At 37.5% G+C, this 23,555-nt stretch overlaps 1 protein-coding gene across 1 annotated transcript in view; it reads left to right on the top strand.

The window, feature by feature from the left end:
• The window catches only part of afg1lb (AFG1 like ATPase b), a 56,850-nt gene extending 34,026 nt beyond the window's left edge, over positions 1–22,824 (top strand). Inside the window, exons 7-13 of the mRNA XM_038281626.1 lie at positions 500–558; positions 13,878–13,960; positions 14,619–14,689; positions 15,624–15,724; positions 19,804–19,944; positions 21,874–21,981; positions 22,154–22,824. Of these exons, the coding sequence (XP_038137554.1) occupies positions 500–558; positions 13,878–13,960; positions 14,619–14,689; positions 15,624–15,724; positions 19,804–19,944; positions 21,874–21,981; positions 22,154–22,300 (710 nt within the window). The 3' untranslated portion in view covers positions 22,301–22,824. The remainder of the gene's footprint in view (positions 1–499; positions 559–13,877; positions 13,961–14,618; positions 14,690–15,623; positions 15,725–19,803; positions 19,945–21,873; positions 21,982–22,153) is intronic.
• The last annotated feature ends 731 nt before the right edge of the window (positions 22,825–23,555 follow it).

Here is a 23,555-nt window from a genome sequence, read left to right on the forward strand (position 1 = left end):
TGCAGGAGTTAGAAAGTGAGATTTATTTATTATGTGATGTTAGACTGTAGCCCAACATCAGTGTTTGTTTGCATTTATTAAGCTTCACTGTGCGCCTCACTCTGTGCGTCTTTGTGTCTGTTTGTTGTGAGCATCCCTATCTGTTTTATCTGTCTATCCGGGATGCTACTTCAGATCTAATTTGTTCCAGCCGAGCTAATTGAAACCTCTATTCAGCCAGCCGCTGTGAACATTGTCCGCGCTGAAAAGGCGACAGTCCTTTCTCTCACCACCATTGTTTGGGAATGTAATGAATTTTATGTTGCTGCCGCTGCCGGTGCAGAAATCCATTTTTCTCCCCCCCCCCCCACCCCCGATCCCCGCCACCCCTTTTGTCGCGCTTCACCACCCATCCTTCAGTTCATCAATAGCCAATTTATCTGCCAATCTGTGTTGGGGGAATGACATTATTAGAAGGCTAAACAGCAGCTCTCATGCAAGCCCTTCCCTCCTCTTTCAGATCTGTACAAAAACGGACTTCAGAGGGACACCTTCCTACCTTTCATCGACGTGCTAAAGGTAGAGACAAAGTCACCTCTCTCTCTCTCTGTCTCGTCTTTTTAATTTATTCATTTGTTTATAAGACACACCTACACGTGCTTTACACATGTGCCTCTGTTCCTGCTGTGCTTGTCCTTCTGCGAGTTTTGGTTTGATGTTCTGTGCTTCCTGGATGCCTCACACGGCGTCACAAAGCTGTCTTTGATCATGCCAGGGCACAGTGAAAAACTCAGAGAGAGAGAGGGAGAGATGGGACAGGTAATGTGAATGGGTGAACGAGCTGAGTGACTGACTCACACACTCCTTGCATTTCAAAAGTAGGGGATAAGAGAGAGGACAGAAAGAGGAGAGAGTGAGGCAACAGCTAGCCATTTCTATGAAAAAAAAAAAACATCTACTTTGCAATTTAAGCAGGTCGCATCATTATCCTGCCTGCATATGAAATGATCATTGATGTGTTTGGAGTGATCGTGATCATAAATAATTGCATAATAATTTGTTGTCAAGCATTTCACAACAGAGGAGGGCAGCATTCTGACACGTTTTATTGGTATTTAGACTAAAGTGTTATTACCTATAAAGGGATGAATTGTAGAATGTTTACAGGTCGAGCTTGAGATGTGCCGGTCAGAGCTATGTGGCAAATTTAAAAAACTCTCTTTTTGAAACATTAACAGGTTGCTGATAGTGAACTTGTGTTTTTAACTGTATCCTTCCTGCCGTCAAAAGGGGTAATTCATTTTTAGGACCTGAGGTGATAACTTACCGAATATATGAGCTGATCATTTCATTTTTCAAATGGGGTGGGCCATATGGATCTAAAATTGTATCATGATATTTGATTGTATTATTGTGATAACAATAAAAGTCATGCTGAAAAATACTATATTGAATCGTTGCAGACTTTCTGTAAAGACGAGGCTGAGAATGCATTGCGCAAAAACCATAACCTGACAATCTACGCTTTCTTTAGGACCCCAGTCACTTAAACCAGGGGGATCTTATCTGCAGACAGGACACAATAAATGCATTTTAATCATATTTAGATTTCTAATTTATCAATTCCCTAATAGAGCAACAGTGAATGATAAAATAAGTTAAACATTCTGCTTTTTTTGGAGTTTTTCTAACATCATTATTCTTAATTTATTTTGTGATGATAATTAAATTATGTCTTTTATTTCACAAAACCATAATATCCATAATATTTAAATGTAAAGACTTAATTTTTAATGATGAACAGATAATTAATTGTTTTTTTATTTGAATAATTTATAAACTGCATCTTAACCATTTATAAAAGGTAAATAGATCATCTGTGCCAAGGAGGTTATGTTTTTAGGAGAGTTTGTGTTTGTCTGTCTTTGTACAGGATAACTTAAAAGGTTATGACTTAGACAATTTTTATTGTCATTTTTTTATACAAAGAGGGCCGGATCTATCAGAGGTTTGCGTGTATAAAAACGTGAGCTATTTCACTGCGCACGCTAAAAAATGTACAAACTGATCTATCAACAGCGTGCTAAAAGGATTTGGTCTTTAAAACGTGCTAAATAGCGCCTCTTATCCATTTAGTACTTATTCTGCAATGAATATGCAATATGGGGCGTTTACACGCAAAAGTGCGTCTTGTGGGAGGAGAACATGTAAATATATTAATTTAGCACTCGCAAAGTGATTTATCGAACCTGAAAGCAATTTTGCTAACGGTATCTGACTCTATATTTAACACGTTTCAAAAGAAGGTTCAAATGGTCTGTATGCGTAATTGCGCACACATGGCAGCGGTTATTGTCGCAAGAAGGAGACATCGAAATGAAGCAAGGAGACGCAGAGAACGCATTTTTTCACTCCGTATGAACATAAAAAACATATCGTTTATCCAGCATTGCCATTTTGGAGCTGTTGGGGGAACTCCGAATGGATTTGGAGCCAGCCACAAGGAGGACCCATGCAATACCAGATATCCCAAAACTCCTTGCAACATTGCACTTTTTTGCATCTGGGTCATTCCAGCGTACGGTTGCAGCGAGAGCTGGGATCTCCCAATCTCGTTTTTCAGAAGTGCTGTCCGACGTTCTAAATGCCATGTCGCCCTGACGCCCTACCGGAGAACCCCGACCTCCCGCTTGCGCCTGTGGAGCAACATGCCAATGCTGCGGGGATGCGTACGCACAGTAATCTCATCCACAGTCACTTCTTGTGAGCCATTTGGTATGTGCATTTTTCTACAGGCCAATACAAAACACCTGTTTTTTTTTTTTTTTTACTGCAGTGAAGTAGAAATTCAGCCACATACCACCTTAGGGAATAAAGGTTGCCAAAGTTTATATTTATATATATATATATATATATATATATATAATTTTTTTAATTTTTTTTTTTTTTGGAGGGGGTGGGGGTGTCACTGTAAGATTAACATTTCTTAATGCACTAGTTTGCACAAACTACAAACTACTTTGCCGCAAACCACAAAACGCGCAAAACCATCATTTAAATAGGGCGTCTCCAACAGTTTTTCACCTGCCACCAGTTACGCAATCACTCTTGTTAAATCACCCGCCAACCATGGTTGAGCCCCTCGCGCAAAATTCCAGTTTGCAAGCGCAAATTACTGCACGCAAAATTGGATCTTGATAAATTCGGCCCAGAGTGTATAGAAAATGTTTGTTTAGTACAGCTTTCAGACAGGAAATGAAAATTTCCATTCCATAAAGTGCAGCAGTGATCAAATGTAAACAGTTTGGGAGAAAAGTAGTGTTGCTCCGATGCCATTTTTTGGCCCTGATACTGATACCATACCGATCCCATCTATTTGAAATTGATGTGTGTGTATATATGAAGAACTGCATACTACTTGGATGTAAAATAATTGCCATCATGATTTTGTCAAGCTGCTGCCTATTTTTGTGAAGCAGGAAAAAGACTGATACAAAGTGAATCCAGTGGATCTTTTTATTGCCTACCTGAATGGGTGACAATATTTGAATAAACTTTTGGCTCTCAAAATGGTTTTGGTGCCCTATTAGTTGGTACTCGCCGATGCCAATAGCACCATTTTAGTGCTGGATCGGCGCCTCACCCGATACTGGTATTGGTTCAACACTAGAGAAAAGGCATGCTGCAAAATCACATTGATATGGACGGACCTCGACCCAAGGAACACTCCATTAAATTTTGGTTGTGATCCAATCACAATCCATATACAGGAATTTTTTTAAAGGGTTCTTTAATATTATTTGGCCGAAAAGCAGTACCTCCCTAAACCAGGGAGTGGCACCATATACTATTAGCAGCTTCTGCATCAGACCCAAAAGGCCTGGAAGTATTATAATGAAGACAAAGAAAACAGGAAAAACAGAAAAAGGCAGCCATGTCTCATTCGAAGTTTTGTTTTGCTGATCAAACAAGAAAGCAGGATGAATGAAAAAGGAGAGTGCTGGACAAACACCAGAGGCTGCACACACACGCTGTGCCTTATTTATGAAAGTATTTTAAGCTAATTGTTACCTAACGTGCACCTCAATGAACAATTCATTAACATTTGGTAATGATCCAGATCATGTGCAATGAGAAATTTCAATTATTTTGTCAAATTAAAAAAGTAAAACATAACTTGCTTCTCTTGCATTTATTTATTTTTTAATTGTTTCTAACTGTGACACTAGTCATTACAAAAAAATCACTTCTTTCTTTCTTAGTACTTCATTTTTCCCTAAATTCTGAGATTTGTTTTTCTTCTTCATTAAAACATTAATTTATTAATGTTTTAAACGATGGAACTAACGACCCATTCATCGGTTACCATTGCATGTTTCCAAGCGATACAAGGCGTGTCTATATAAGACTCAAACTCACTGCGGATCCAGACATTTGAATTGAGAAAGCTTCCTGGAGAGGTGGCGAAACGTCTTCAAATCTTGAAAACCAAGTCCAGTGGATATTTTTTGAATTTTTACGAAATTAATTTATTAAGGACCTTTTTTTGGATATCATCACCTGCTCCCCCAGAAAACGTTAATATATTGTTGGAAAAGTGTACTAGGAGAAATAAGGTCTAAAGACAAATTTACATTCAGCAGGATTAGTATCTTACAAGAAGTTTTCTATAGCATTAAGCTCTACCCGAGCTCCTAAACACGAATGTTTCATGAATGTGCATCAGTCAGGTTATGCAGCTTCTTTACTTTAACATTTATTTAATACAATAAAAAACACCTTCAACTTTATATGTTCCTATTTAAGCACTCGACATGGGAAGTCTGAGTTACCCTACTCCCGCCCTGCAGCACCCTTGCCCTCTCTAATCCGCCCTCATCAAGGTCTTGAATGCCTGCTGTCCCCCCTCCCCACTCCAGAGTACCTCCTTTCTTTCTGGGTACCATGTTACCCCTTTGTCAAACCATCTGGTTTTAGGGGTTCTTTTTCTCTCTTTCTTTTCGTTCTGTGGTGGCCTGTTCTGCAAAGTTAAAGCGCGCTTTTGCAAGGGGACGCTGCTAACTAGCTGACCCTTAATAGATTGAATTAATGCTTGCAGGGAGCATAAGTCTGCAGATCACAGCTGGGCTGCGGGGGCTGCAGCATCGTTTCTATAATGAGTTGAAGAGAGAATGAAGCTGTTAAGACATAAAAAAATAGCCTCTGACCTCTGATCCTGATCACCTGAGCCACCCGCGGTGGTAAAGGTTAAGCCAGCAACTCCTTCCGCCTGAGTTGACTTCTTTATTTAGCCATTGACTTTTGATTAGTTAGGACCCACTTTCTTCCCTCCACGCACATCCGTTGACTCATCCTGAAATGACAAAAACATAAGACCCAGTTTAGTTAAGTTAGTTTTACCTGTCAAACAGGGAAAGTATGAAGTTTTGTTGGTTTTAAACATCCTTGGCTGGTTTTTACAGATGTGTGTTGGCAGTTTCAAGTCCCTTATCAGCACCATTAGAAACTCTATTCAGGCATTCCCTTTTCTTTGTAGCCATAGCAAAGCTCAGGTTAATGTAAAATACAGGGTTTAGGGGCTCTTCTTTAATGGACACTGCCAGTATTGTAACTAAGACACCCCCTTTTCTTTCTATCACATGAGCCGTCCTCCCTCTCCACTTCACTTTTCATCACCCATCCAGTCTCTCCACCCTCCTATCCTCTCTCTTTATTCCATCACCACCCCGTTCCACTCGCAGGCTTTGCTAACCCAAGGTCAGGTCTCTGCATTTTGGTAGCAGAATAGTGACTTTATTCTCCCCTCCGCTTGTTCGATTACAGTCGTGCACAATGCTGCTGATGGGAGAGGGAAAAACATGACGACAACCCTGAGCCAACTTGGAGTATCTCTGGGTTTCCTGCTCTCGTTAACCCTCCTTTTGATCCACTCTCCTTCTCCATTATTCCTGTGTGGCATTGTTAATAATTGCAACGTGCTGTGCAGTTTGCCATGATTGAAAAAATATATATAAATAAACAAAACAGAATGACAGAGAAAGACTAATTGAAGAATGGGAGCGATGTATACCTCCTACGAAGACCTTGGTGAGAAAGAGCAGAAAGGCCCGCAAGTTCAAATAAAAACAAGTTCGATATTTGATGAAAGCCGTTGTCTTGCAGAATGTTTAAGGACGGGATTAGAGTGCATCTCGGGGGCGAACTTCATTACTTTTATGTGTTTGTTGCTTCTTTTTTTTTCGTTTTTATCTTGTCAATCAGAGACATTGATTTCTTCTTGCCATTGAACTTATGAGGAATGAAATCTGGTTCTCAAATTGCAGTTAAATTTCCATTGATCAAGTTATGACAGTTTGGCTTGTCTTTAATGTGTCAAAGATGTGATCAAGTTCGCAGTTGTTTTGATTATTAAAAGGTTTTGTCGCTATGGATACAATGGGTCATTGTAGCTCTAGGCAACAGCCATATTTTTTCAAAATGTGTGTTGGAGGTTGGATTTCTTCATACTTTTGGATCGTTATTCAAATCCATAAGGGACAATTTTTTTTTTGCATGCACTCATCTTATGGGACAGTGGCATGAAAATGTTATGAGAAACATGTTTTGGGTAGGTTAAGTGTCCTATAGATACTTGTCCTATAAATGTTTCCACTTGGCTATCCTACCAGAAGTCAATGTAACCCAAGCATTAAGCATTTTTTGTAACAAAAGTTCAATTGTTTTGGGGTAGGAGATCAAAATGATGGGTTTATCTTTTACTGTTGTTCTTTATTTTTAATCATAACCATCTTTCTAGATTACTGATAGCCCATGATTAAGGTAAATTCCATGGTTAAAACGAAACAATGATTTCATAAATTCTTGAAGTAACTTCGATTATGCCATTTCTGGGGGTTCAATTTAACTCTCCACACCCAGGCCAGATGACTGTCATACCTGTAGAATCAAATTTAAATCCAACCCGTCCAACAACCTGAAGCAGCTCAATAAGCAATACTTAAATAACAGAAGAGAAACGTGTTTTCATCATCTAATAGTCTAGAAAGGGATACAAAGCCTTTTCTATGGTGGCTGAGGGGGGCAAATGCGTGATTTCACAACAGATTCAAAGGGTCCTACAAACTCAAAAATTAGACTAGCAAACACAAAGAGTGAGACAAACTCATAAATACAAAGAACACATAAAAAAAATACAAGAAGAAAAGCTGCATTCATAAAACAGAGGTCTACATACTGCTTAACAGGCTGAGAAATTTGGCTTATTGATCTTCTAAAAAAAGATTCAAAGGAAAACTTATCTTTTTTCCCTTTCTCCTGACATCCTGTAGATAGTATTTTGTTCATGTTTTGTTGGTGTCTGATCCATTTACATAAATTAGTTGATAGATCTATGTTCTGGTCCCATATGAGACGATGATCGTCTCTTACTGTGACCTGGAACTCTTCCATTATGCAGCGCTAGTTTGCAGCTTTTCTGACCTTTTTATGCTACTTCCAGCATTTTTCCTTTGCATTTGTTTTTTCTAATTGTGTATATGTCTTAATTTGAAGTTTACTCATCTAGTTTAAACTTTATGGGACCTTTTGAATTAGCTGCGAAATGATTTATTTACACAGCGTTTGCAATCCCTGGCCACTGCACTTTTTTATTCTTTGGCAAACTACAGTATAAATTGTGTACAAAAAAGAATTAAAAGAGAAGAAAATATTCAGAAAATGCATATGTGCCCTAATTTCTATATTGTTTTAGCCATTGGCTTTTAAAATACCTAACCAACTAAAACTGCAAATATGAGAGCAATGATTTTAAACCTGGAGAAAGAGTCAACTCAGTTTATTTACTATTTTTAAATATTAAGGTCAAAATTCTGCATACATTTTGCAGGTTTATATTTAAAGTTATTTTATTTTGAAGCATTAACTTTGAACTGATAAGAAGTTACATGCATCTCCCTAAAGACAAGATAATATCCAAGAGGTGTGATTTTGTTAATAATATCATTTTCAGTGATTAATGGGGAAACCTTACATTGCAGCAGTCAAGGTCTTCTTATAATTGGTGTTCAGCTTGATTTTTACTAGGAAATATTCATGTTTTCCAGGTTAAATAGGCTTTTTCCAATCACAATTTGTTTATTCAATAATGATCCAATTTAAGTCTGGACTCTGGCTAAGCCATTCCAAAATATTCACTTAAAAAATAAGCAAATGTTGGTTAAAATGTGAAATAGACTTAAATCTAAATCAGGTACAGGAACACATCTTGACTTAGTGAATGAAAAATAAGTGAATGAACACAATCTTACTAAAGTTACATATAATGATTACTGGTATATTGAATAGAAATTTTGCTTGATTTTAAACAAGTGAAATCAAACTTTAAAATCAAAACAACTTCAATTACTTCATTGAGGAAAATATATGCTTTCTGACATTTAAAGGTCTGCTATATATTTTAATTTATATTATCAGTTCATATTAATGGAGCCTCTGTTGGCCAGGTGCGTGAACAACAACCCATCCTGGCGTTTTTGGCTTGGTTCGGTTTTGGGCCAACAGAACTCAAGAGGGGCTCAGGGCAGTGGAGTCTAGAGGGGTCCCGGATCACAAAACACCAGGCCTGAAACTCAAAGGATGTTTCCTCAAGAGGAGCAACCGAGGCAAGGGGAGGTTGTGAGAACGGCCCAGCTGAACAATCCATCGCCGGCCAAAGGCAGTCACACTTTAAGCGAACAGATCATTAGGTGTAATTAGGGTGTTCACATTGTCACGTACCCCCTCCCAGACTGCTGAGGAATGAATAAAACCACCAGATACACCCCCAGCTTGCCCACTCACACACAGACACACACGTAGCAGCTCCCCAGTTAGTGAAAGCACTTTGATGTCAGAAGAGTCGTACAGAACTTGCCAGCATAAAGGCAGTGTTTTAAGCTTTCTCTCTTGTCTCCCCCGTCTCTCTGTCTCTCGACCCCCCTGTCCCTGCCCCCTCCCACTTTTCTTCTGTCCCCTTCCACAGAAGGCTGTAAGACACACATGGCTGAATGGACTACAACCTTTCCCCCTCATCTCTCCCCCTTCATCTCTTTTTCAGCCTTCCCACCCTGCATTTCTTTGAGGCCTGGTCAATTCTCCAGGCCAAACAAAAAAAAAAAAAAAAAAGAAAAAGCATCAAATGTTTTCTGCTCCTGGATAATGAGGGAGTGGACCTCATCAGGGCCCAATAGTCAGCTATCCTTGGCTTTTGTTGCAGCTCAATGGCACCGTGTTCTTTGAAAAACTCAAAAGCAACTTTTTGAGGAGTGAGGGATTCAGAGAGATATGTCACACAGGGAAGGAAAGCCAGTAAAAGGAGAGAAGCCACTCTGTTTTTATGCTAAACGGCTGTCCTGTTAGAGCGGCGGACGGGTCTGACATTGACTTGATCGGAGCTACGTGTGTTGGGATGACTTTCTTAAGGGTCTGTTTTTTCATCTGAGTGGTGAAACTTTTCCACCACTGGTCACAATGTGACTCACAGTCATTAGGCTGTCTAAATTCTACTCCTAAGATAAATAGATGATTTTTGCTGACCTTGCAGGGTTGCAATATATATCTTGTGTTCGATTAGCTTAGGACCTTGGATCTGAAAATGTTTTCACACTTAAATTAAGCTAATTCAAGTTGAGTGAAAGATATTTATATTGGCTGAATTTTGCTGGTTTCACACAGACCATGTGGTTAAAAAGACAGTTTACAAGAAAGGATTGATTGACTTTATTGATCTCACAGTGGAGAAATGTACTTGTTACATCAGCTCAAATAGTCAAAGAAGAAGAATGTGCCAAAGGAAGAAAAAGGTGCGTGGGATATATACAGCATATACAGTGCGTCCACATATGATAGCTAATACAGAAAAAAATGTCATTCAGATAGAATTATATGCAGTCTTAAGGGAATCCTTATCTGAAATATAGTTGAATCGGATTAAGCAGATAATTTATTGCCAGTTTAAGTAAAGTAGGATAGAGTTGCTGACTTAGCCACAATTCCTTATTTTAGCATTTTTTTACAAGTTGTAATCGAAATACAGGGGTTGGACAATGAAACTGAAACACCTGGTTTTAGACCCCAATAATTTATTAATATGGTGTAGGGCCTCCTTTTGCGGCCATACAGCATCAATTCGCCTTGGGAATGACATATACAAGTCCTGCACAGTGGTCAGAGGGATTTTAAGCCATTCTTCTTGCAGGATAGTGGCCAGGTCACGCATGATGCTGGTGGAGGAAAATGTTTCCTGACTCGCTCCTCCAAAACACCCCAAATTGGCTCAATAATATTTAGATCTGGTGACTGTGCAGGCCATGGGAGGTGTTCAACTTCACTTTCATGTTCATCAAACCAATCTTTCACCAGTCTTGCTGTGTGTATTGGTGCATTGTCATCCTGATACACTGCCCCTCCTTCAGGATACAATTTTAGCCACATATAGTGACATAGGGCCTGATATCTCGAGGAAAAATGACAATTTTTACCTTGATAAAATCTATAGATTATACTTAACAGATAACAGCTGCTCAGATGAGAGGAAAGCTAAATTTTGATGTTATAATGATGAACAAAAACCAACGTAAAATGAAAACAAAATACCTTGTCAAAAACAAAAAAAACTATTCCCTTGATGTACCTGCATTTTCAAACTTTTGAACACTTGTGTTCAAAAACACAAGATATGTTCAAAGGCTTGAAAATGAAGCTACTTCAAGGGAATTAGTTTTTTTTTTTTTTTTTTTGACAAGGAATTTTTTTTTTTTTTTTCATTTTACCTACTGAGCTGGATGCTCAGGTCTGAGGATCTGCAAAATCAATTTTAAATATAACACTTTGATTGCTAGGTCAGACCAATTCAGCATGGACACGCTTGATGTCACATCTGCCGAACAGCATGGGAACTTCTGACCCAAAGTAAATGAAGGAAAATAGGCTACAGGATTATAGATGCATTGAAACTGAACTACTGAGGTGACAGTCTGCTCATCAAATTATGTTTTAGTTGTAAAAGGCTACTTGTCTACAATGTCTCTACAAAATACATGCAAAGCAATCTTTGCTCTGTTTATCCTCAAAGCAACACATTCGAAATCATAAAAAACTTGTTACATTTCTTGAAAAAGTTCAATTAAACAAAAATTAACTGTAATAGAGGGAAATAATGAAAAGCATCAGAACCAGCGAAGTTAAATGAGCAGTGTGAAAAAGCTAACATTTCAATAAGGTATTTTTCAACAGTAGTCTTCCATTTTCCTTTTTTCAAGCAGGGGTCAGTCAGTTTCACACCGATAGTGGGCAGGTAGCAGCTGCATCTGGGGGAAATCATTACACTACCAATGATTTTAAGTTTTTGCTGTTTTGAAAGGGTCCGTATCAGTAAGGTATGGACAAAGCTTATCAGCAATGGTCTTGACCGGTCCTGTTAAATAAACCCAAGACCAAGACTAAATTGAGTAAAAATTAACCTGAAAATATGGTCTTGAGCCCAAGACTTACTACAACTCTAGAAAATAGAATAGAAAAGCCCCTCATTGTCCCACAGTGGGGAGATTGTGGTGTTCCAGCAGCAAAAGGTTATAGCAGAAGTGCTCACACAATGTTGACCTGAGAAAAGTGTATAAAAATAACAGATAAGAAAATAAACAAAGTACTGTACAGTGTTTTTACAATATAAGTAAGCAATACTATAATACTTTAATACTTTAGCTCATACTTGCAAATTTTGAAATATTAATATTGGTATATTGATAAAGAAAATATATAATAAGTGACATCAAAAATAGCTTATCTGTTAATTTGTGAGATTAATTAGAAAATATATGAATATGATTATTGATAATATTAATAATGATTAGCAGTAACAATAGTACCCAGTGCACAGTGATTCAATTTGATTAATTGCTTGGGTCAAAAGATACTAAATTACTGACCAAGTATACAAACATGGTATTGCTATCATTGATTTAATAGGGTTTAAAAAGCACCTAAACGTCTGGTGTTTTGTTCCTGTTTTCTCACAGCAGAGGTGGATCAGCGAATAAAAAAAAAAAGACAGTTTGAGCTGAGTCTGTAAGTTGCAAAGTAAACTGAAAGTGAAATCTTACTGTCAGAGGAGCATGATGAAAGGTGGGGGTTGGTGGGGAGGTTGAAAGACCACAATGTGTAGGCGGAGGAAATCTTGAAGGAGTGGGATCTTGACAATCCCTTAAGATGGATAATCAAGTAATGACCCGCGAGGCTTCAGCCTCATCTGATTATAAATAACCAATGGAATCATCATCTCTGATTGTGTTTCCATTGCTCCTTCTTCTTTCCCCCTCTCTTATTTATACCTCCGTCAGCCGTCTTCACTGTAGGTAGACATCGTTCACAAAGAGAGAGGGGGGAGAGGGGTGGAAGATGGCAAGAGAAAAGCTGAACTAAGATTCTAATGATGTGGCGGCAATTGTGACAAGTTTTCCTTTTTTTTTTTTTTTTTTTTGCTTTTGGTAGAGTATTTACCGGTTGGTGGGGTCACCGAAGGTTGATGAAATGACACCTCCCTTTTGTGCGCAAGGGAGGGCGAGTTTGTCAGGTTGTTATTAAGCCTGATTCAGCCAATTGGCTCAGAGTGGGAACCCCGTTTGTGTGAGCGGACACGGAGATAAAAAGTTGACAGCGGAGAAGAATAGAGTATTTCCGTCCCCATGCTTTGTGATGATTACTAATTATCCTGCAGCTTAAGGAGGCCAGTGGCAGAAATTCACTGATTTTATAATTTAATGGAGCTGTCGCAGGATACTCAGTCAGCCGTTGATGGCTTGCCTGGAATGATATGCAATTCCTCTCTTTTCTTTGATAGAATAGTGGCGATGATGATTATAGTTTGCGCTGCACTCCCTGACATGAATCCTGTTGACGTTTTACACTATTTCAAAAAGTTTCACAGGTTCACTTCAGCTTGAGTGCAGCAGAACAATAGTTTGGCTCTATAAACCATAAAGCAGTGGCACAAAATCTTTGAGCTGTCAACAGATGGGTCCATGTTATCCTGTCGCCTTCTGTAGTCCTGTCATTTTTATTTGTTCACACAGTATTTCCTCTTTATTTCACTAGAGAATAGCCTAAGCCTAAGCATTTAGTTCCTGCAGTACAAGAAGCAAAACTTAACAGTTTTGTAATCTTCTAAATTGTAGCAAAACATGATATAAAACTTGATCAATTTACTCCTTAGTAACCAGATTAATCTGCAGCTCTTCACACAAACATTGACCTCCTTCGTGCAAACCTGAGAACTTGCTAATTTTCTGAAAATTTAACGCTCTTTAATATCTGTTTACTTGGACTTTATGTAATTTCATGAAATATCCTTCAATCTAAAGTCTGATTTTTTGAGTCATTAATTTATTTCTTGATGCCTCATGAAGACCTTCGGGTCCTTATGAGGCATAATGCTGACATTAACCTAAATTACTTGATTCTCTTCCTTTAATAATTACTTCCCTAATGTTATGGCAAAGATTATATTTGTGGTGTAAAATAAAAATTTGAAGCTGAACAGATGTGTCTGTATTTTAGAGCAAAACACTCAAATATCTTTTGGATCAAATTATCCTGCAGAAATTCAGCAGCACAATCAATTCAGTTATCCTGCTTCTTTCAGAAATCAGTAATAGGTAAAAAAATATATATCTTGCTTCCCATTATATCCATAGAACCCTTACCATCACCCCAATATATTTCTTTATTTAATACTAAAGAATACTTATAGTTTTCTCTTTAATTTTTAATGTTTATTCTAAGATCTTTAGCTTTTCATGACTTCCTAATTGAAAACCCAAATAATAAGTAAAATTAGGAACATGTATTTCTCTTTGTGCGTGCAGGACTACTGTCACACCATCTGCCTGGACTCTGGGACTGACTACAGGAGGCTGGACAGGCCTGGAGCTGGAAAACTCTACTACCTGTAAGACTTGCATGCGTCATCGTTTCCCTTCAGTGAACAGTCCAGCTCAGAGACGGTGGAGAGGTCTGATTGCGCATCCACACAAACATTTACACATAGGAAATGTTTGTGCACATGATGTAGTTAGATTTTTTTTTTCTTTTTTGTAAAAGATTCAAAGAGAAGGCAAACAGATGCATAAATGGGTAGAAGCAGGCAGGGAGGTTTATAAAGACCTGCATTACCTTGAAAGAGCCATGAAAAGAATGAAAGGAATCAATAGAACATGAGAAAATGGCAGAGCTTTAAAAGCTACTTTTTTATTTTCCTCATTACATATCCGCTCTTAGGAACGCACACACACAGCTAAACAAGTTTGGGCCATTCAAGTGCATGAAAACACAGAGCATCACACCCCTTTTACCGGGAGTTAAAACACAAGCTTACAAACACACACATAAACTCTCCACCGACTCATTTTGACGAGCATTCATAGGCTGACGCTCGTGTTTAGATTCTAACATCCGTATTTTTTTTGCTGATGGAGTGAAAAGCTAAGTGCTCAACACCAAAGCTCTGCTTGCTTCCAGCGTTTGATGTGGCCACTTCAGCGTTATTAATTTTATATCCAATTGTTTCCTGTGTGGTTTTGCTGCGTGTCTGTGTGTTTGGTGTGCAGCTCGGGGGAGCCTGGAGCAGAGGCTTACCTGGACACACTCTTTGAGGAGATGTCAATAAGACAGAGAAGTGGTAAGAAAGTTTGACTCTGTCCACCTTTTAATGTGTCATTAGGTATTAAGTTATTTTGGACAATTTGTTTTTACCAAATCTATGTTTTTGTGACTAAACCTTTAAAGAAGTGTTAAAATTCAGCTTCAAGCCATTTCCTTCTAACCCTAAACATATAAAGGAACACACCAAACTGAAATAAGGGCAAAAATAGGGAGGTTAAAAAAACATTTTTAAATCACTTTATATACCAGGGACTGAAAAGGCTCATCCTTTTTGGGGGAGGGTTTAACTGGCGTCCATACAGACATATCTGTTTTTGTTTTTTTTTGTTTTTTTACAAATTTTCTTGTTTGTTTCTTTGTAAATATCCCAAACCGTTGCATGACAAGTTTTTTGGGAACGTTATAGAATAGTCTGGATAAGCAAGAACCAATCAATGTCACCCCCCTCCGCTTCCAGCGTCGATTGTTGTTTTATAAGTCCAACAAATCTCCCACAGATACAGGAAAATAGAGAAAAATATGCCACAAACTTCATGGTCATCATGTTATTCATAAAACAACCATTTAAGTGTGAATGGGAAAGGAAGGGAGTGGCACAGACCCACGTTAACAGGAAAATAAGAAGTGCTTTGCTTTGTAATGTAAAGCTAACATCTGTGTTGCCAAAAACATTTGTTTTATGATTGCTCCAAATCTTATTTCAAGCTATTACTCTACAAAAGTTGGGAAAGCGATGTATACCAAAAAGTTACGTTTTTAAGTTAATAGTTTTTTATTTACACAACAATAGTACCATACAACAAAGATCAAAACAGAGAAAGCTGTTAAAGTTAAAGTTTATGACAGTCTATTATTTGCTGAAATCTATCCTATCCTTATTTTGAAATTTCACTATTTTTTAAAAAGAAAATCATTTGTATGATTTCCTCGCTGTGCTTCGCTTCCTCTAGTTATAGGTCCTCGTGTGCTCACTGTGCTGGGCAGAGATGTGATTCTACAGAAGACATGTGGCTCCATCGCTGACTGTACTTTTCATGAGCTGTGTGGTAAAGTGAGTACTGCCAAAAAATTATTTGTATGTAGAAAAACAAACGTCTTCTTCTGGGTTTATATTCTTATTATTTCTGTCACTCACACTTCAAGGGGGCTACGACTCCAGTCATCCAGAACCACTGCTATTTAGCTCAAAATGTCTCCCTGGTCCATGGCATTAATGGCAAATTAATGGCTCAATTGTATTTCTATTAGACTATGGCAGTCATAATAATGACAAAAACACTGCTGCATGCAGTGTTTGCACATATAAACAGCATTGGAACATGTCCTCACCTGTAAGACTGACAGGGTGTCATGTTAATTTAAAAAAGTGCTCAAAAATGGTCAAATAAGAAAGCTTGACACAGCAGAAGCCCTTGTGGAACTGTTAGTCGGGTATGGTCCCTTTACCCTGACTCTTGTTCTCTGGGTTTTGGAAATCCTGGTTTCAGAATACAAATAAAGTGCAACATAAAGCCTGGTTTTATTTACAGGTTTGTTTCTGCACAGCTAAACTAAGTTTCAGCCTTAACATTTAAATCAGGTTAAAATTTAGACTATGTGTTTTTTTAGCCATCGTCTTGTAGATGTTTGCTGATTCATTTTATTGATCAAGCTTTAGTCTATGCTTTACCCATTTTATCAGTCTAAACATTCAAGAAGACAAAAGACATGCAGCAAAGCAAATCATTTAATCTCCACTTAGCTGAATTAAAAAGCCATGTAGAGATTAAGAAACCAACCCTGCAGAGGAGCTTCCTTCCCAACAGAGCTTCACTATCTTAGTTTTTCTGTTACATACTGTTATATCATCAGTTGTGATAAATCAGCAGTTTTCTTTTCCTCTGTCATCTTTGTCAGGAATCAGGATGATAGGAAAGGAAAGGAGGAATTAAGAACACCTGGGCTGATTACTAATGGTGTAAATCTTAGCTGCTATCATTTCACCTATTGTGGAGTCAACAGTTAGTCCACTATTGTGGGTAGAAAGTTAATCCTGGACAGCCTTCAGACTTAAAGACGTCCTAACGGGACTGATCACACAGATGATGCATATCAAACTGGGACAGCCTTCTGAAAAAGGACTACAAAAAAATCACAAATTTAGCAAACAGTTGAAGCTTTCAGTCAAAAGAACCAGAAAAAATAAAGGTGTGTAGATTAGCATGTGTTAAACAGAGAATATGGGATGAAATAATGTAACTTTGTTAGCTTTACGTCCTGTCCAGTGATGGGAGTAGAGGCGTTGCATAAAAAACGTATTAGTAACTGCATTTATTTTTTATTGTAAAAATAATGTAATTACTTTTAATATTGGTAATTAGGGATGCACCAATCCACTTTTTTCTACCTCCGATACGATACCGATATTTGACGTTTAATGTCGGCCGATACCAAAAAAGCACTGAATTATTACCTAAAAAATGTGTTTTATTGTGTGAAAAAAACTAAAACTGGGATCATTCTTCTGTGCATATGATTTGATTTGAATTCCCTTTTCCTAAAAAAAATAGGAAACAACCCAAATATAAATGTTATGACTCAACAACTCTGCACAACATCTTAAACCAAAAGTTCTCTGACTTTGTCAACATGTAATAAAAAAGTGTCATCATCTCTGTGATTTTTTTGACTTGTATACTGTTAAATGGAAAAAAAATCACTTCTTTCTTTTGCTTCCAAAGAAGTTAGCTGCTTCCCGCTGCTTCCTTTTTGTTTGCTGAGTCCGAAAATCCCAACATGTTCCTTGTTATGAAACTTCTGGAAGTGTTTCATTAAGTAGGTGGTGTTACAGTGTGAAGATTTAACACCGCCCCTCAGAACATTTCTCCCACAAATATTGCACGTAGCCATTGGGCTAGTAGGCTGAGAGAGCTCCATTATAAACAATATGGCCATGTTGTGTTGTTGCGCGGCCGCATGGCGGCAGAGCATAGCATAGAGTTAGAATGAATAGATCGGCCCCTATATCGAGTCAGTCGTCACCGATCTGGATCTAGTTTTTTTTCTCCTTATATCTGGACCGATACCTATACAAATATCGGAGCGGTGCATCCCTATTGGTAATGCTGTTATGTTACTCAAAATCTACTTTATTTAGTTCTTATGTACTGCAGGGATGAGCAGGGAGCTGAGATACACATAGGTGATGCTGATTATCTGAGGTAAAGGTCTACAGGATGCCTGATCTGATGGAGGGATGGTGGAGTAGAGCCACTGATTCAATGACAGCATTCCTAAAGAAAAAGGACCATTGGCTGAATTCAAGTTCCTGGAAACATTAGATCTAACCTAAAGACGCTCTTTACATAACCTCTTCACTGACTGACAGCTGGCTGTCTTAATCAACACGTTTCTTTTTTTACTTCTCAGTGTTCTGCACAATTCACTTGCACGGTCTATGTTTTTTTATTGTGAGTTGTTTTGGGGGGTTTTTTCAGTCCTGCTGTGTTTTTCTAAAGTAATGGGAACTGTGTTTAATTATTTTGCAAAGTATGTTTTACTTCAGAATAGAAGTGAAAAGCCCTTTATTGTCCCATAATGGGGAAATTGTGGTGTTACAGCAGCACAAGGTTATAGCAGAAGTTGTCACACAATGTGGGCCTTAGAAACATGAATAAAAATAACAGAATAAGTGACAAAGTTAAGAAAATAAACAAATAAAATACTGTATTTTAGTATTTTTTTTTGCAAAATAAATACTCTCTATCTGGAGAATAATCAGTTAAAAGCTGTGGACATTTTTACAGCAGTGGATATGTGAAAATAGCAGCAGCACTAAGAGAAACTGTGCAAAAATCAGAATGAATGTAACAACTTATTGAGTTAGTTGATAACAGTAGTGGTTATAGAGTCAACCGTTGCTGGGAGGAAGGATCTATGATAACGCTCCCTGGTGCATTTAGGGTGCAGCAGTGACAACTGGAGAGTACCAGCAATTATGCACCAGCAATTGTTTGTGTTTAATTGCATGAAAAACATAATTTTTCAGCTTCATACCTACCTTACAGCAAGTTAAAAGCTGCAGACGTGCAAAAGTATACATTTCTAAAACAACTCATTCACTATATTTGCTTTTTATTACATTCAAAAAATATAATCACATTAACATAATTATATTGCAGGTCACTTGTCAGACCACACACGCCAAAATGATGCAGATTAATGATTATTGTTTTTTAGATATTTAGTCCTCTTAATAATTTCATAATTAAAGCTCAGGTTTTTTTTAAAGCAAAGTTGTAGTCTTCTATATTTAAGATCATAAAAAGTGACTGGATAGTTGTTTTCACTGGATTGTGTTGTAACTGCATAAATAACTCAGTTACTTTTATTAGGAAGTAACTATAATTAGTTATTTATTTTAAGTAACATTACAAACTATGTTCCTGTCACTCAAAGGTAATTGGCAGTAATAACTGATTCCTTATATTTCATTCATTCATTCGAAGCATCAGTCTGCTAATTTCCTTCTTTATACTGATGGAGGGAGCAAGAGTTTTGCTTCAAATATCTTTTAAAAGTTTTTTTTATTTATTTAGTTTTTCGCATATAGTCTCAATTAGAATGGCATAAAGATTTCTAGCCCTTTTGTGGCATATCGCTCACTTCAGACTCCAAATCCACTAACATCTAATAAAATCGGCAGAGATTAAAGCCCTTGTCATTATTACCTCTCAGCCCCGTTTTTCCCCCCTATGCTTTTCTGGTATTGTCCAAAGCTTTCTCTCTATCCAGGTCCTATTTGTCTGCTCAATGTCAGAAAGCAAGACTATTGACGAATTTTTGATTAGTTGAGTCTTTTATAGCCTTTTGCAGCAGTATTCTGCAGTGTTTGTGTAAAGTCTCAACCCTGATGGAGAGTGGAGAGTTTTCGAAGGCATCTGAGCTTCAAGGCTCCCTCTGACATTTGTTGCCATATCCTCATTAATTTTAAGAGCAATTAAATTGAATGACAGCCCCCTCCACCAAGGACATTTGATCAACAAGGGTATTTTGTACAAAATGCTCTTGTTGTAAAATTGTAGAGGTTACTTAGCTGTAAAAACGTGCACCCACTGCTCTCAGTATGTCCCCTTGTTCGCTCTTCTCCAGCCAATGGGTGCCAGCGATTACCTGGAGATGGCCCGGATCTTTGACACCGTGTTCATCCGCCATGTTCCCATCCTGACTCTGACTCTGAAAGACCAGGCCAGGCGCTTCACCACCCTCATAGACAATTTCTATGACAAAAAGGTAAACAGTTTAGATAAAAAGGCGAGTGCAGGAGAATCAATGAGCTCTATATTCCCAACTATTTAATAATAATACATTTATTACCCTTAGTTGAGAATGATTCACTCGTGTAATTTCCGGTGGAACATTAGCAAGGTTGAGCTATTTCTCTCTGATTTAAAAATTAATAGTCTGTAATTTAGATCAAATCCGAAAATCAGATAGATGGAGTTGTGGTAATTCAAGTCTTGACATAAGAATGTGGTAACAAGATGCAGCTTTGAAAACCAAACTTCTTATAGAAAAACGTCCTTTTCTGCTTTGTCTGTGACCTTTGGTTGCCCCTCAGTTTTCTGCATACTGCATAAAGTAACAGATTTAATTGAATAAATGATGACAGTCCAGTTTTTTGCTGTTTTTTTTTTTTTTTGCTTTAACTAATAGAACTACTTTAAAGATCGGTTCATACAGGTTACACATCACTTATCCATGTTTATTCAACTTTCTAATCATTGTAAGCTACATAAAAAATATTTACAGTTTTCTTAGCGTATTTGTCTGTAGGAATACGGATTGCATCACTGCAGTGCATCAGCCAACTTGCATTTGCCACTTTATTTAGTTAAAGGGATTTACAAATAAGAAATTGCACACAGTTTAAACACTGAATAAGCCAGCAGTGCAAAAGGTCACATCCAAAATGAAATCTTCATTTGTTATGAAGAATGCCTGGAATAAACACATCAAATATCTGGTCTTTTGACAGTAGGTTCCTTTGCATGTCAGAAAGATGGCCTGTGAGAATTGTTCAAAAAGCTCAAAGAGAGCATTGCCTTGTACAAACAAGGTCAATGATTTAAACAGGCAGCAAAGGTCCTGAATGTAGTTTCAGATTCCAAAAAATACAAATACTAAAAGAAAACACTTGAAATACTATTTGTGCAGAATTATTTGAATTATTTGTATTATTTCTCTCATTCAAACAGCTATTAGATGGCATGTTTTGTCAATAAATCCAGTTTGCTGTGGAAGTTTAAGTTTACTTTAGTTTCCTCTTAAATAGAGTAGAATTTCATTGTTTATTTCCCTTTCAGTTTGTTATAATTTTATATTCCCAAAAATGTTTATTCTCACTATAGATTTTCTTGTCTATATGTAGCAACTGATCACCAAAACCGATTGTTCATACGTGTAAAACTCTGATTGGTAATAAAGCTTTCCAAAAAACAATCCACTGGACTTTTTTTTCCAAGATTGAAGATGTTTCGCTTCCCATCCAGGAAGCTTTCTCAATTCAAAATTTAGAATTTGATTTTGAAGTGGATTGTTTTTTAACTTTTTTTGGAATAACAATGACCAGGATGACTGAGAATCTTCACCAGCATATTGTAATAAGACACCACATCATTAAGGTCTGAAATTCTACAAAAGTGAACATCAATCAGAAAACTGGCTCATTGAAACACTTCCTTTTTAAACAAACTAAGAGGAGTGATATTGCTAGAGACATCTTGATGTCCCACAGATCCTCTCCGGTGCATTTAGGCTACAAAGCATTATCTATAATTGTAGGTACCACTCTGCTGAGATCTAATTTTCTTATCCTTTTTTTTTTTACATATAGGAGCTCAGAATTTTAACGCAGTTAAAGAAGCATCTTAATTTTTATCTCTACCGACAAATGGTCCTTAGTAATCTATATCTTATGAAACTCATAGGGCTTGATATTGTTTATTCTATATTTTGATAAATTAGGAATAAAAACCTCAGTTTACCTGTTCTGACTAGGAAGGTTCAAAACACATTAACTTGTTCAAAACTGTAGAAACTGTAGGTTTAAAGAGGCAGTGGAAGCAGTCTTGCTTTTAGATACAAAAAACTTAGAGTTATGGATGTGAGGTTTCCTAGCTATTAAAACTCAGGACTTACACCTCTCGTTTTTTGTTCCAGGTGAGAGTGGTGCTTCTGGCAGCAGCTCCATTAGACCGGCTCTTCGTTCATACTGGAGGAGAAGATGAGAGAGATCGACAGCTGCTGGATGACCTGGGCCTCACTGATGTAAGAGCTCCCCTTTCTCACCTCGCAGCGCTGATATGTATTAACTCTACCAGACAGGTTTAAATAGATGATCCAGTAATTAAAACCTGTCAGATTTCGTCTGAAACATTAGACTTTGACTGGATCTAAGTGTATAAGCTGCTAACTGTTATGTTTAACCTTCTTTTTTTAGGATGCAGCAGAGAGACTCACTCTGTTCACAGCTGAGGAGGAGATCTTTGCCTTCCAAAGGACCATCTCTCGGCTGATGGAGATGCAGACTGAGACTTACTGGGTGGAGGGAGATCGCAGTTACAGCAGTAGACACTTGAACAGTTAACCAGTGGAGCTTACTGCTTTGTTTAGAAACTACCTCCTTACAGCACGGTTCCTCACTAACCAGCCACACAACTTAAGGAAAAAAAATATTTTTATATTTTTTCATTCATACAGCATGATCCATGTTCCTTAAGGGCCAATGTCTTGCATATTTTTAGATTGTTCCCATTAGGAACACCAGGTTGTGCAGATGTAAATGTCATCCTGAGGAGGTAATTCAGCAGTTTAAATCGGCTGTTAAATTGGCTAAAATGTTGCAACCAACATAAAATAGTTTCTCCTTTTTTCAGAGGTCTTCCAGTGTTTTGCATGAGATGAATATATCCTGCAAGATCTGCTTTCTCCCCCTTGTGGACTGATGATTTAAAAGATAAACAGCCTTTCAGGGAGCATAGCCCACTGAGGACCAAACATCCTCTTTCTGCAGTTGTTTAGTGCCCTCTAGTGGTTGAATGATTTTAAGACCTTTTTTTTTTTTTTTACTTTTATTTAAAATGTTTGAATCTGTATTTTGCTTAAAATAATAAACTTAAATCTTAACCTTTAACTTAGCTGGATATTTTTTCAATTAATCTGCAGAAGTATTTATACAACTTGAAGAGTCATGACTCTATGTCACATTAAAACCCACATACCTCATTTTATTTGATCAGGATGTGGTGGAGGGACATAAAGTAGTAATAATTATATAATTTTGAAGTTAAAAGGAAATAATGCAAAGCTTTTAACTGGTCAAAGTAAAATGTCTTTGAAAAATGAAAAATGTCACAGGCATCCATGTTCCAGTCCTCAGGAGGCATTGCTCTTTAGAACCACTATTTACAATGGAAACTATTCAGCTTTAGTCCCAGCATGATGCTGCCACTCCCATGTTTCAGTGATCGTGTGTTTGGGTTTAGGTAAAGTATTAGTTAATTTATGTGTCAAAAAAGCTTGATGTAAGGAGCTTTGTGTTTTTGGAAGGTGTCAAACGCACCATAAAACTAAATGAAAGCAAAATAGAGGTGCCTTATTTTACGCGCAATAGGGCTCGCTTATAGTACAGAAAATACGGTATTATTTTTTGGACTTTCCAACCTCCAAGAACTTGACCTTTTGAGCACTCTTACTCTGGAGAACAGTTTAAATTTCACATGCATTTTCTCACTGACTTCTCACTCACTATGTCCCTTTTTCTTTAAATGACCTTGAAAAGATTACCCAACTTTTAACTAAACTTAGCATTTGATTGTCACAGATGGCTGACTGCAGTTTTA

Source organism: Cyprinodon tularosa, unplaced genomic scaffold (genome assembly GCF_016077235.1).
Source record: "Cyprinodon tularosa strain WSP-4 unplaced genomic scaffold, ASM1607723v1 ctg173, whole genome shotgun sequence".
Lineage (NCBI taxonomy): Eukaryota > Metazoa > Chordata > Actinopteri > Cyprinodontiformes > Cyprinodontidae > Cyprinodon > Cyprinodon tularosa.